A 12,425-nucleotide genomic window follows, 5' to 3' on the forward strand; every position below is an offset into this window, starting at 1 on the left:
CTGGCCTGGCCACGGCTGAGGGCTCACCCGAGCCAACAAGCCAATGAGGGAAAACGTGGTTCAGGACCTGGAGCTTGGCCACAGAGAAAAACAAAGGGCTCAAGCTCAATAAAGCTAAAAAAGACATCAGAAGAGCTCATCGGAATAAATTGTATATTGTATAATAGAAATATTTAAATCTGTATATACTTTTTTTTTAATAATGTGTTTTTATATTCAATGTTCATGTATTTTATATTTTTATATGCATAATAAAGCACCCGATATCGCCCAGCCCCCTCATCCGGGCAATGGCTAAAATTGACAATGGTCGATAGAGCCTGGGCAGTGCATGGAATGAAATGAAAAAATGAGTTCTTTGTAGTTATTTTTTTCACAATGTCTCATTTGTGAAAAAAGAACTACCAATGAAATATTTTTTTTCTAAATAAATTGTTTTTATTTGAATGTGTTTACCTTGATTTTATTAAATCTTCCCAATATTTCAACAATTTATAGTATTGTAATGCACTTTCAGGACCATCAGGTTCTCTTATTCCATCTTCAGTTTCAAGTGCCAAAGCTGGGTCTCATAGAGTTGAGTATCAGCCTAGAGAAGTTGGTACATACAAAGTTGAAGTACTACACCAAGGTGCAAATGTTTCAAGTAAACCGTTTCTAGTGGAAGTTTGTGACCCAAGTAGAGTAAAAGTTGTGGATGTTGAAGATGGGATAGTTGGACGAGAGCAGACATTCAAAGGTGTGGATAACTTCTATGTGAATTAGTAATGAGTATGCCTTTGTTATGCATTTCTATCATTATATCATATTTCATCATCTAGCACAGCGTTTCTTGACCTTTTTTTGCCCGTGGCCCCCTTTGAAGCATATTTTTTTTCTCATGGCTCCTCTGTCTTACCCAGAGTCTTTGACTCTCATCTAGAAGCAAGATCCTTTATACATATTGAATTGATTTTTTCAGTGAATTTATACTGAATGAAGATTTTGCAAACAAGATTGGCCTCCAGACCACTGGCCTAGAATTTATTGAGCTCCCCACTAATCCGAGTACTATTCAGGACCGTCTCAACATCATGGGGCTCCTCAGGCAAAGTGATGCTTGATGCTATGGTAGTCCCATACTTAGCTGGAAATAAACAGCCTACATATTTCCTACTTATTTTCAAAATTTATTGTACTATACAAAATATCATAAGGTGGGGTCACTTATGAACATGAGACCCCCGGGCATAACCCCTCACAAGAGTGGGACTGACAGAGCTGGAGCCCGGGGCCTGATATGGTTTTTATCATTTTTTGTTTTTCACACTATAAATTTAATATAGAGGAGGGGTCTGTGAAAAATCTAGCCGGGGGCCTGCAAAAAAACCACATCCTAGGGAACTTGTTGTAAAATATAGGTGGTGAGGCTCGGGTGGGTTTATGCCCTAAGATGGCCCTGGTTTTGTGGCTGGTTTTGTTGGATTCTGTAAGTGTATATTCACTAATATAAAAGCATTATTTCTTCACACCTTAATTTTTCTTCTCAGCTCTCTGCAGCCCTAAAACTACCTGTCATGGCCCCTTTCTAACTTTTCTTCCGTTGCCCCCTTGTAGTATTCCAGTACCACTAGGGTTGAGAACCACTGATTTAGCATACCCAATACAAACAATTTACATTTTTAATACTTTTTTTACCAAAAAATATTGAACAGAAAGTCATTAAGCCTCTGAATTTTTTTTTCCCTTTTTAATCACAATATATGCATCAAGTTCTTATATATTGCCTTCCTTTAGAAAAATCCAACTGATTTAAATCCCCAAATTCTTTTTTTGGCCAGAAGGGTCAAAAGCAAACACCAGAATTCATTGTTAAAGTAAAGTGCCTGAGGCAACTATATAAAATACTATGAAATATTATAAGAACAGAAATGTTAATAAAAACAAAAGAAAAAAATCCGAAAACTAAAATTGAAAGCTGAGACAATGCAGAGTTTGTTTGTTCTCAAGGGGGAACACCCAACATTGTTATTGAAAATTAATTATTTTATTTTCAATTAATTCCCAACATTATGTGCAATAAGATTGGGGATTCTTACATTAAGTCCTAGAGTCCATCGGCACCCAGGTTCGTAATCAGGTGGCCGTGAAGAGGGGACTGAAAGAGAAAGCTGCAACAAAAAAATTAATCATCAAAACTCAAACACATTGAGTGACCATGAGTCAGTCCATTAAGATAGGATTAGGAAATTTAATTGTACGTTATCTCATGTTGCTGCTGAATATAAAAGCATTATTAAATATGTATAATTCCTTTTTTCTTACTTTCAGAATAGTACAAATTAAATAAAACAAATTTTTAGAGCAAATCTTGAAAATAGAATATTATGATCCGGTGCACCTTCATGCTTAAATTAATTACCGGTTGAGGCCCCCCCCAAAAATTCTTGTAAAATAAAATAAGAATAAGAATAATAAGAGACAAGAATTCTTATCTGTTGTTCACTGTGATTTCCTTCCTGTTGTTCTTGAGAGGCATTGTGGGCAGTCTTTAGTTTGTGAGTTACTAGGTACAAGATACATCACTGTTCCAGGAGTCTTTCGTTGACTTTAAGTGGGGAGTTCTTGATCATCATTTTAGGACGCAATTTTTTTGTCAGTTAATGGGATGATGGTATTTAACAGTTCCAGAAAAGACTTTCGTAGACTTAGTGCAAAGTTGCCAATTCACCATTTTGGGATGTAAATTTTTTTTTGGTACTGGGATGACGGGATATAACAGTTCCTAAAAAGTCTTTCGTAGACTTAGTGCAAAGTATTTAATCAGATTTAAGCTGGGAATTCACTTTTCAGTCACATGACAGAAAGGGGGTGGTACAGCGACCCCGTTAGCTCGCCTGAACTTCTTCATCCTCTCTTCATCGTCGCTCTTGCTCAACTCTCTTTCTTGCTCCAACTGCCGCCAAAAAGTGGTACTGATTCAGTATACTCTCTCGATCGGACATATCCCATTGGCTGAGGGCTCCTGTATATGAGCTCTTCTCTTGGCATACCCTGTATAAGATCACATGTTTCCTTTCTCATGCTTGTGTCAATGCTGATGATGGCTGACTCACTTTTGACGATTGACGAAAGAGGAATGAACATGTTAAGATTTCATCTATACCAGGTGCTCCATAGCATGTTACTATTCATTATTTAACACATACTTTTTTGATTATCATTTACAGAAATTGAATTCATTTTATTTTTTTTATTAGCACGCATTATTATTTTAATGTAGATTTTTCATTTCAAATTTAAGAAATATTATTTATATTAACATTTTTAAATTTTTTCAAATTATATTGCCTTGGTGGGAGCCGCCCCACAGTACTGCACAAACATAGGTGGTTGCTCAAACATTTATTTTTATTAAAATTTTATTGACAGATAAATTTCAAAGTTGCTTTGAGAAAATGAAATAAAAGATATTGTTTTATATGAATAGTTAATAGAACATTATACGTTGTACCTAGGGACATGAGGTATTGTAATATAGAATTTTAAAAAAAAATGTCAAAAAAATAAATTACGCTAAGTTTGTAAACCTTTGAACTATAACAAATTTTATAGAAGCATTCATACACACTGGTGAAACCCTGGTTTTGCCACTATTATTATCATATGATAAATTTTTCTTCTTACATATTAACCTGTTAACATCCACACCTTGATGCACTTTAAATTTCATTTTGATATTTGGATATTTTGTCGAAATTGTTTCAATTAAGAATATTCTAAGAGATTTTTTAAATACTAGGAAGTATGACACTGGATGACAAGTGTCCTCAATTGAGGACAGAAAAATATGACAGCATATTTTGGGAAAAAGTTAAGGGAAACGGAATTGGATGGTGTTAGTTATTCACATTAAACTGTAATCTGAATAATTAATTACAAAAAAATCACTTGCATGAAAATAACAATATAATGTTGATAATATACGGTGGAAAACAAAAGTACCCACGGGCCCCACAAAGCAGAATATGCCAAAATCTACGACATACGTTGCGAAACAATCAATCCTACTGCAGAACAATCTGGAGAAATTTTAAGAAAAACACTATTATGGGAATTTTTATTGCAGAAAATTTCCAGTCAGGTGAGCACTCATTGCAGAACAATGCAAAACATTCTGTTTTGGAGCCCACAAGATAATAAAATATGCGCACTTCAAGAGTTCAATTCTAAACCAGAAATGGCTTCTGAAGAATTTTTTTGATGCCAATCTCTGAGTAGGGATGTCATCTACCCTTATAAAATATACAACATCTATAACTGCAAGGCTAAAATATTATATAAAGCCAAATCCTCACTGTCTTGAAATGAGGATGCTGGGTGGAAACGGGTTAAGGCACACTGCGGTTAAGTGGGAATTTATGGTATGTAGAACTAAATACAATATGTAAAATTCAGTTGCCATCTGTTTGCAGCCACTCTTTCACTTTTAACTTCAACAAGTTTCATTTAAATTAAATATATAATATATTTATAAATATAATAAATAAATATATTTTCTTTAAATTTTTTCCTTAGTTGATGCATCAAGAGCAGGAAGAGGAAATTTGACAATTTCAATAATAGCAGTTGGAAGAGATGTAAAATACTCTGTGAGGGAAATAGGAACTGGAATTTATGAAGTAGCTTTTACTCCTCGCTCAGATCATCCTCATAAAATTGATGTTTACTACAATAATCACCAAGCTCCTGGTATGAATATTTTTTAAATATTATATTAAGATCCATATATAAATAATACCAATAAATTCTGGAAATATTTTGATGATTTTTTAGAAAAGTATAAAAAACCATATTTAATGTCCCTATACTTTATATGTTAAAGATTCTTTAAAAATCACAAAAGTGGTGCATGCTTTATGATTTGATGACTTTTAAAATTTAAATTTTTAATTGTTTTTGTTACTATTCTTTAGTCTGATTAGCCTATATAAACACATTATAAAGCCTCTTAATGAACCACCTAAACTTTTAATTTTTCATTGAAATGGAGAAAAAAAATGATGATTTTTTTGAAAGCATTTTTTTTTTCATTTCAATGTACATATCTTTTATATGAGCAGTCAGATTCACTTATAACAAAGTCAGAGGGGAGCAGCAAAGATATTTGTGATATGAAAATTTTATTATACCTATACTGCATATAAAAAATATAGACCTATGCTTAGTTGAAATTTAACATAATTTGAATATAGGATACAAAATTTTTATTAACATAAGCATTAATTGAACAAAAATAAATGATAAAATGTTACATTTAAAATAAAACTTTTACTGAAATCAAGAGGAAACTGAAAATGAGTTTTTTATTACTTTCTTCCTTTTTTATGTTTACACATTATCATAAAACCCATGATTCAACAAACTGTAAATCATGAATAGAGAACTTTGTGGAATGTCTCAAATTTCCCTCAGTAATTTTCATGTGCATGATGACAGTACAGAAACTAACACTGAAGTCTCAGGACCATCATTTCAACTTTTTCTGGCTGGGGGGGGGGGGGGCAAATAACATATACTCAATGTATGTATATATACACTATTTCTAGTGTATTTTCTAAAGCCAGGGAGGCAAGCGCTCCCCCTGACCCCCCTTAAATGAACTGAGTGAAGTCTAATAGATAACAAATATGTGCTAAGGGTATTTCTGATTCTAAGGGGGAAAAAAAATCTATTTTCTGCTTTTAGTAAGGTTCCCTGATAATAAAATATGATTTCAAGTGGTGAAAAGCATGAAGCAGAAAGGATTCTACAATAACTCAAAATGCCAAAATGCTCCAAGAGACTCTTGACCAGTTTAATGATGCTACAACTAAGCTAGTAAATGTCTTTCAGGAAGACATTAAAAAGAACTTGATAAAGAAATTAAAAATGTTATTTTACTGAAAACCCATTGCAAATTTTGTTATACATATACTTTTCTTGATTGTTTTTTTGTTAAAAGTGGCAAACAATACAAAATCAAAGGCATGTGAAAAAACTTTATTGTATGTGAAACTGCTTTATGTTCTTGTTTGTTATAAGTTGATTCTGGTGTATTAAAAAAAATTACATGCTTACAATATTTATTTGTTGTTACACACTTTTCTTTTTGTGTGTTTTGAAATTCAAAAATACATAATTTTTTCACTCTTTCGTTTGAAATAAAATGTTTATAGGTTGTCCACAAGTGGTTGAAATACATGATCCAACCAATTCCATAATAGCACATGGAAGTGGACTGAAATCATCATCTATTGGGAGGACAGTTTCATTTCAAATTGAAACTGGTGGCTATGCAGAAGCAAGAGATTTTGATGTTGTGGTTGTTGGTATGAATAGTATATATAGTGATAAAATTACTAAGAAATTTCAAAGAAATAATAATGAATATACAATTAATATATTACCTAAAATGGAAAAATTGTTATCAGGGTAACCCCCCTGCATGGTTTCAAAAAGTAAGTGTTTCTTATGGGTGGAAGTAAAACAATAAAATAAATACCAACCATGTTAACCTAATGCCTGTCTTATCAAGGAAAATTCACATAAAAATTACCAAAAGTGAAACATGATTTAGAAAAATTATACAAATTCCACATAATGCTTCAAAAATTATAAAAAGGTGGGGAATTTCAAAATAAAGAACACTATAAACATGTGTGATATAATACAAAAATGTACTATAAAAAATTTGTCTTCCTCTGTCTATTCTAGTCTAATTTTCTTGGTCACCCCCATTACAACTTGCTGCCCTGGACTAGAGCCTACTCAACCCAGCTATAAATGTGAATCCAGTAGACCATCTCTGCTGGTCTATCTGGCTCAGAGTGCTAGCCAATTGATAAAATCTGTTTAAGTAAGAGAGATCAAAACCGTGCCCAATTATTTATGCTTGTACTAGCTTATGCCTATGGCTTTGCTTGCATGGATTTGGTAATCTGAAAATTCCTTTCAGGCCCTTTTGGGAGTTGAATTTTGAAAAATCCCTTCTTAGTGAGTCTATATTATGGAATAAAACTACTGATCAAATTTAATATTTATAGCTTCAGAGTTTCTCCTTGTAACCTTTAAAAACTCTTATGACCCCTTTAGGGATTGAGTTTTGGAAAATCCCTTCTGAGTGAGTCTCTACATTATAAAATAAAACTACTGACCAAATTTCATATTTATATCCTCAGTGGTTTTGGTTTATGATGATTTCTCCATGTAACCTTTGAACTCCCTTATGATCGACCACTTTAGGGTTTGAATTTTAAAAAATCCCTTCTTAGCAAGTCTTTAGCAATATTTTTTTTTAGCATTTATGAAATAAAATTACTCCTCAAATTTCATGTTTAAAGCTTTAGCGATTTCAGCTCAGTGATGACAAATCAGCCAGCCAGGACATGTTATTTTATATGTATAGATGGTGTATGTATAGATACATGCACCTTCAATCTGTTCGGTGCTTATTTTATAGAGGGATATTGCATTACATATACATCCTACTAATGGAAGGTTAGGCTAATAAACTAGAACTAAGACTTATTTAATTTGGTATCTCTCTCATTTTCTATGATTTGATTTATGATTTTGTCATCCTCTTCCCATTCTAGTCAGAAGCCTGCCTCAGACGTAAGGCAGTTTTGTTCATTTTGCAGCAACTGAAATAAAACACTTTAGTACAAAATATGTACACAAGTATACAGTGTGCCAAAGAATTTTCAGACCAGGTCTGTAAAATGAAATAGAAGCAAGAATTTTGTTATTTGTTTTGGTCTTTTATGCAAAATAAGCCCCCCAGATTCAATACACTTGTTACACCAATTTAATAACGATTTAAATCCCTGTTCCGGTTCACTTTGCTGAATTGTCTCCAAAGCATACATTGAAGCTTGTTTTTTTAGTTTGTGGTAAGTATTTGACTTCCATTCCACACTTTGTTTCTTTAGGATCATGCTGAAAATACCATATTTTGTCACCTGTAACAATCAATTTCAAGAAGTTTGAATCAATTTTTAGTGGCTGAAACAATGTCTCTGCAATGTGCACTTCTGTGGTGAAGTGTGTGGAACAAATTTAGCAATTCAATCCAGCTCACTGCGTCTTCAACTTCTTTTTTCCTCATCACTAAGCTTTATTGTGACCCTATGAAACAAAGTTATGTGTGTGTTTTCCCCTCTGTTCTCCTCAGCTTTCCCTCTCCTCATTTTCCATAGCATTCCCCTCCTCATTTTCCATAGCATTCCCCCTCCTCATTCTCATAGCATTCCCCCTCCTCATTCTCATAGCATTCCCCCCACATATAATGTAGCTTTCTCAAAACTAATCTTTCAATCATATATTGTACATGGAAGTGAGAAAGAGAACACATATACGAGGGCAAAAAAAGCAAAGTATTGTACTTCTCTTATCTCTCTGTAACTCTGTTATCTAATTATCTACTCTGTACAGTTCCTCCCCACCCTTATTACTTTTTTTTCTTTCTCTCTTTCCCTTTTTTAACATGCAGACAAGGCTACCATATTTATAGCCTGTACATCTAATAAATATCATTTAAATTTATCACCAACAGCTTATACATAAAGAGGTTAAATACTCTTCCATCATTGCATTAATAAATCTAGTTTAACTTATTTTGATCTCTAAAATCATACCTTGTTCTATATGTGAGTAATTACAGTAAATAATATTATTCATAATAATTTCCTTGCGTCTACTGTTTATTGCAAAATGTCTAAATGTTCCTTGTCCTAGAAGCGTCCTCCTATCCCATCATCGTTTAGAGACACTTGTTTTGAAAACAGTAAATGATTGTTCCTCTCTACATTCGCTGAAACACGCCATGGTTCTGTTTGTATGGCAGCAATTTTATTTTATTCACCACTTGTTTCCGTTTGTTATTCCTCCAAAGGCGCTGCTCCTGTCTATAGCCTGCTTAACCCTCCAGTAAATATTCCTCTGTGAATTATGGCATGTACATAATAAGATGATTTATAACAAGTAAAACAGGATTTTTTAAGGCTGGTTTAGAAAAGATCTGGTTAAGAAAGGTTCTACTGTATCTGATTTTCAGCTTGTGAGATTTGTTTTTCACATATAAAATAACATTAAATCTACAAGGAACATACAAGACTAAAAGCTTTGTTTATTATATCTGGTGGTTTGCTATATAGCAGGATTCACTGTAGCGGGTTTGACTGTACAGTACGTCCCTAATTATATAAGCATATGTAGACTAGCTATTATGGAATTGATCTGATCTTAAGGTTGAACAAAATAAACAATTGTATTGGAAATTTCATTTTGCAAAAAGGTTATTTTGAATTTAGTTCCCTTACAATGCAAAAAAAAAATCAAATATATACCCTCTGATATTACATTAGTGAAGTACTGCATTTACAATTTATTATATGGAAACAAACTTTTTGCTTATTGATAAACATTTGCTTATTTGCAACATCTTGTATTGTTTTACTGCACACTTATTTTTTTTCAATTTTAATTTTATTCCAGTTGAAGATATGACATAAATTACAATATATAATATATTATTAGCCGCCTGGCAGTCCAGTGGGTATAGGGAGCTAGCTTCTGACTGCGCAGGTCTGGGTTCGAATCCCGGTTTGGTCATGGAAGTCTACTTACACTAACAAATTCCCTGGACAGATCGTAAAGATCTCTTGGGAATACGTGCTGATCACATTAATAATAATAATAAAGCAGTTAGTCATCAAGGTGCCGAAGCCTGTACTGATGACCGTAAACAACTTTTTGATCAGAATTATAAATGAAAAGCATGAGTAGATGCTAAATGTGTTATAAAACATACATCCATACATCAAACAATATAAATAATATTTATATATATACTCTTTATTTGTAATTATATACATTTACAAATACATTCATTGTATTCAAATACAATTATCATATATACATTCAAATTAATTTCAGATCTCATGCTGAGTTTGATAAAATCATGGCAAATGCAGGCATAAAAATAATAAAAAATTTGCTATTGGATTTGAAAATATATGTCAATATCGTCTATTGATAAGATTAATTTGAAAATGACTTTCTTGAATTTTGTGAAGGTAGGATGTGTTTAATGGATTAAGTTTAAGGTTCTGTATATTGGAATATGAGGAAGACTACAAGTATTCATAATTATGAAACATCTACTTTGAATTGACACTATTGAGATTGCAAGTTTGTTTTATAGTCTCCACCTCAGATTATTATACCATAGTTTATAGCAGAATAAAAGAGTGCATAGTATAAATCATTCAGAACTTGGTTGTAACTTTGTGTTTAAGATAAAAAAGTTTATTTAAAATGAAACAGAGTTTTTTGAAATTTCATCAGCATGTGTTTCCATTTTAAATATTACCATTGATGTGGAGGCCCAGGTATTTAATTACTTAAAATTACTTCTTTCAAAAATGAATTTATGTAAAATAACTGACAATTGTTAGGTCCTACTATATATATATGTTGCTGCCACACATGCAAAGCCCAAAGTACAGCCAATTTGTGACGGGGCCAACCACTTCGCGAATTGGCCAAGTGTTTTGGTCAAAATTTGAATTGCAGAAATGATCCTGACTGGCCATCGATTTCGCAAAATGGCCGGAGATCTCTGACCAAAGCTTGATGTGCTGATGCAAGATGGCCTGGTAGGAGACAAGTGTTTTTAATTGCCAATGTGTGAGTCATGTCTGTATATAGCAGCTGTATTGGATTAGTTCCATGTGACGAGAGAATAAAGTGAAATTGGAAAGTGAAAAAAAACTATAAAAATAATTGTATAGACATATACCATAAAATGGGGTGAGTAGAAACACTTTTTAAAGCTGGATTCCAAATTTCCCTATTCAACTTAAATAAAAAATTACAAATTATTGCCAAAAACCTAGGCCTGTATTGCCCGTATCAATTTATGATATTTTTATTCCAATTAAATAAAAAAAATAATAATAGCAATGTTTCTACTCACCCCACAGAGAAGGGTCAGTACAAACAGGCATTTAAATACATTTTTGTTTCTTTTCAAACCAGTGGAAATAAAGTAGAAACATGAAAATATACATAGTTCCATTAGTGAATGCAAAATAGTAAACAGTGATTTCTCTAGGAAATAATTTATTAACATTTAAAGTATGTAAAATAAACAAAAATGTCTTAGTACCAGCTATACTGCAGGTATAGTTGTATATGCCAGCTATACATTTCTTCACTATAATCTTGGCATCATTTAACATCAGGGAAATCTTAAAAATGTTCCGACAAAAATATTGTTCTCGAGGTAATTTGCTCTACAAACATAACATCTAAAAAAGTTTTTATTTTTCCATATACTTTGACTCCCATATAGCCACCCAGGATGATGGATGTATTTGTGTCTGAAGAGTTACTTTCAACTTATTTATCAATAAACATGTTTCCCTCAGAAGACAAAATTAATTCTTCATCGCTATCCTGCACTGAATAGGCACCATCATCTTCCGACGATGAATCAACAGGTTTTCTATTTTTCTTGGATTATTTTGTCCATAGCTTGGGTTGTTTGGAGCCACAAGGGTTTGGGGCATTGAAATCTGAAGTTTGAGGATCCATATTTTCAGCCATTAAGTCCTCAACACCTACACTTTTGCAAGGGATAATGTTAACTTTAGTCCTTTTTTGTCTTGTCTTGGGAGTCTGATCTTGTCTTAGAATCTGAAGGAGCTCTTTGAAACTATTATCTATGGACTGTGTTTTTTATATCCTCCAACAACAGGTTTTTATTTCCGTGGCATATTAGCAGCAACCCTAAAAAAACAGATTTGGTTGTGGGGTGAATAGAACCACCTTAAATGTTGTGTTTCTATTCACCCACACATTCTAAAAACATAACCTTAAAAATTCTGAGAGCTAATTGTATTGAAATTAAAACCATAAGTAGTCCTTAAAGTTTCATATTGATGTTAAAGGTATATATATAATCTGATGTTCTTGTTTTCCCGATAAATTTAAACAGGAATGCCGTTTTAATGTTTGGGGAGCGGCGGTTTCAAAACGTGCTAGCGTGTTTGCTTTTCATGTTAGACCATGCATTGTTTGATGACAATTGTTTGTATTGGTGTGTACTATCACCTCTTAAAGTTTCTCCCATCTTTTCCAAATCACCCTGTATATGTAATAACATGGCCTGACTGATTCATCATCACCAAGCCAGAACCACTGAAGCTATGAATATCAAATTTGGTCAATAGTTTTGTCTAACGACATAAAGACTCAATAAGGGGAGGTTTTTCAAAATTCAATGCCTAGGGGGGGAGGGGGGTCAAAACTGTGTTCAAAGGTAACATGGAAAAATCATACAAAGTCAAAACTGCAGAAGCTATATTCATGAAAGTTGGTCAGAAGTTTTGTTTCATGAC

At 32.9% G+C, this 12,425-nt stretch overlaps 1 protein-coding gene across 1 annotated transcript in view; it reads left to right on the forward strand.

Annotated features, from left to right (window-relative positions):
• jbug (filamin-type immunoglobulin domains fbug) overlaps positions 1-12,425 on the forward strand; it is a 302,454-nt gene that overhangs the window by 206,267 nt on the left and 83,762 nt on the right. Inside the window, exons 33-35 of the mRNA XM_089246657.1 lie at positions 518-739; positions 4,558-4,731; positions 6,198-6,350. Coding sequence (XP_089102783.1) covers positions 518-739; positions 4,558-4,731; positions 6,198-6,350 — 549 coding nt within the window. The remainder of the gene's footprint in view (positions 1-517; positions 740-4,557; positions 4,732-6,197; positions 6,351-12,425) is intronic.

Source organism: Pholcus phalangioides, unplaced genomic scaffold (genome assembly GCF_987345545.1).
Source record: "Pholcus phalangioides strain wild (caught in Gottingen) unplaced genomic scaffold, Ppha-v1.0 ptg000017l_1, whole genome shotgun sequence".
NCBI lineage: Eukaryota > Metazoa > Arthropoda > Arachnida > Araneae > Pholcidae > Pholcus > Pholcus phalangioides.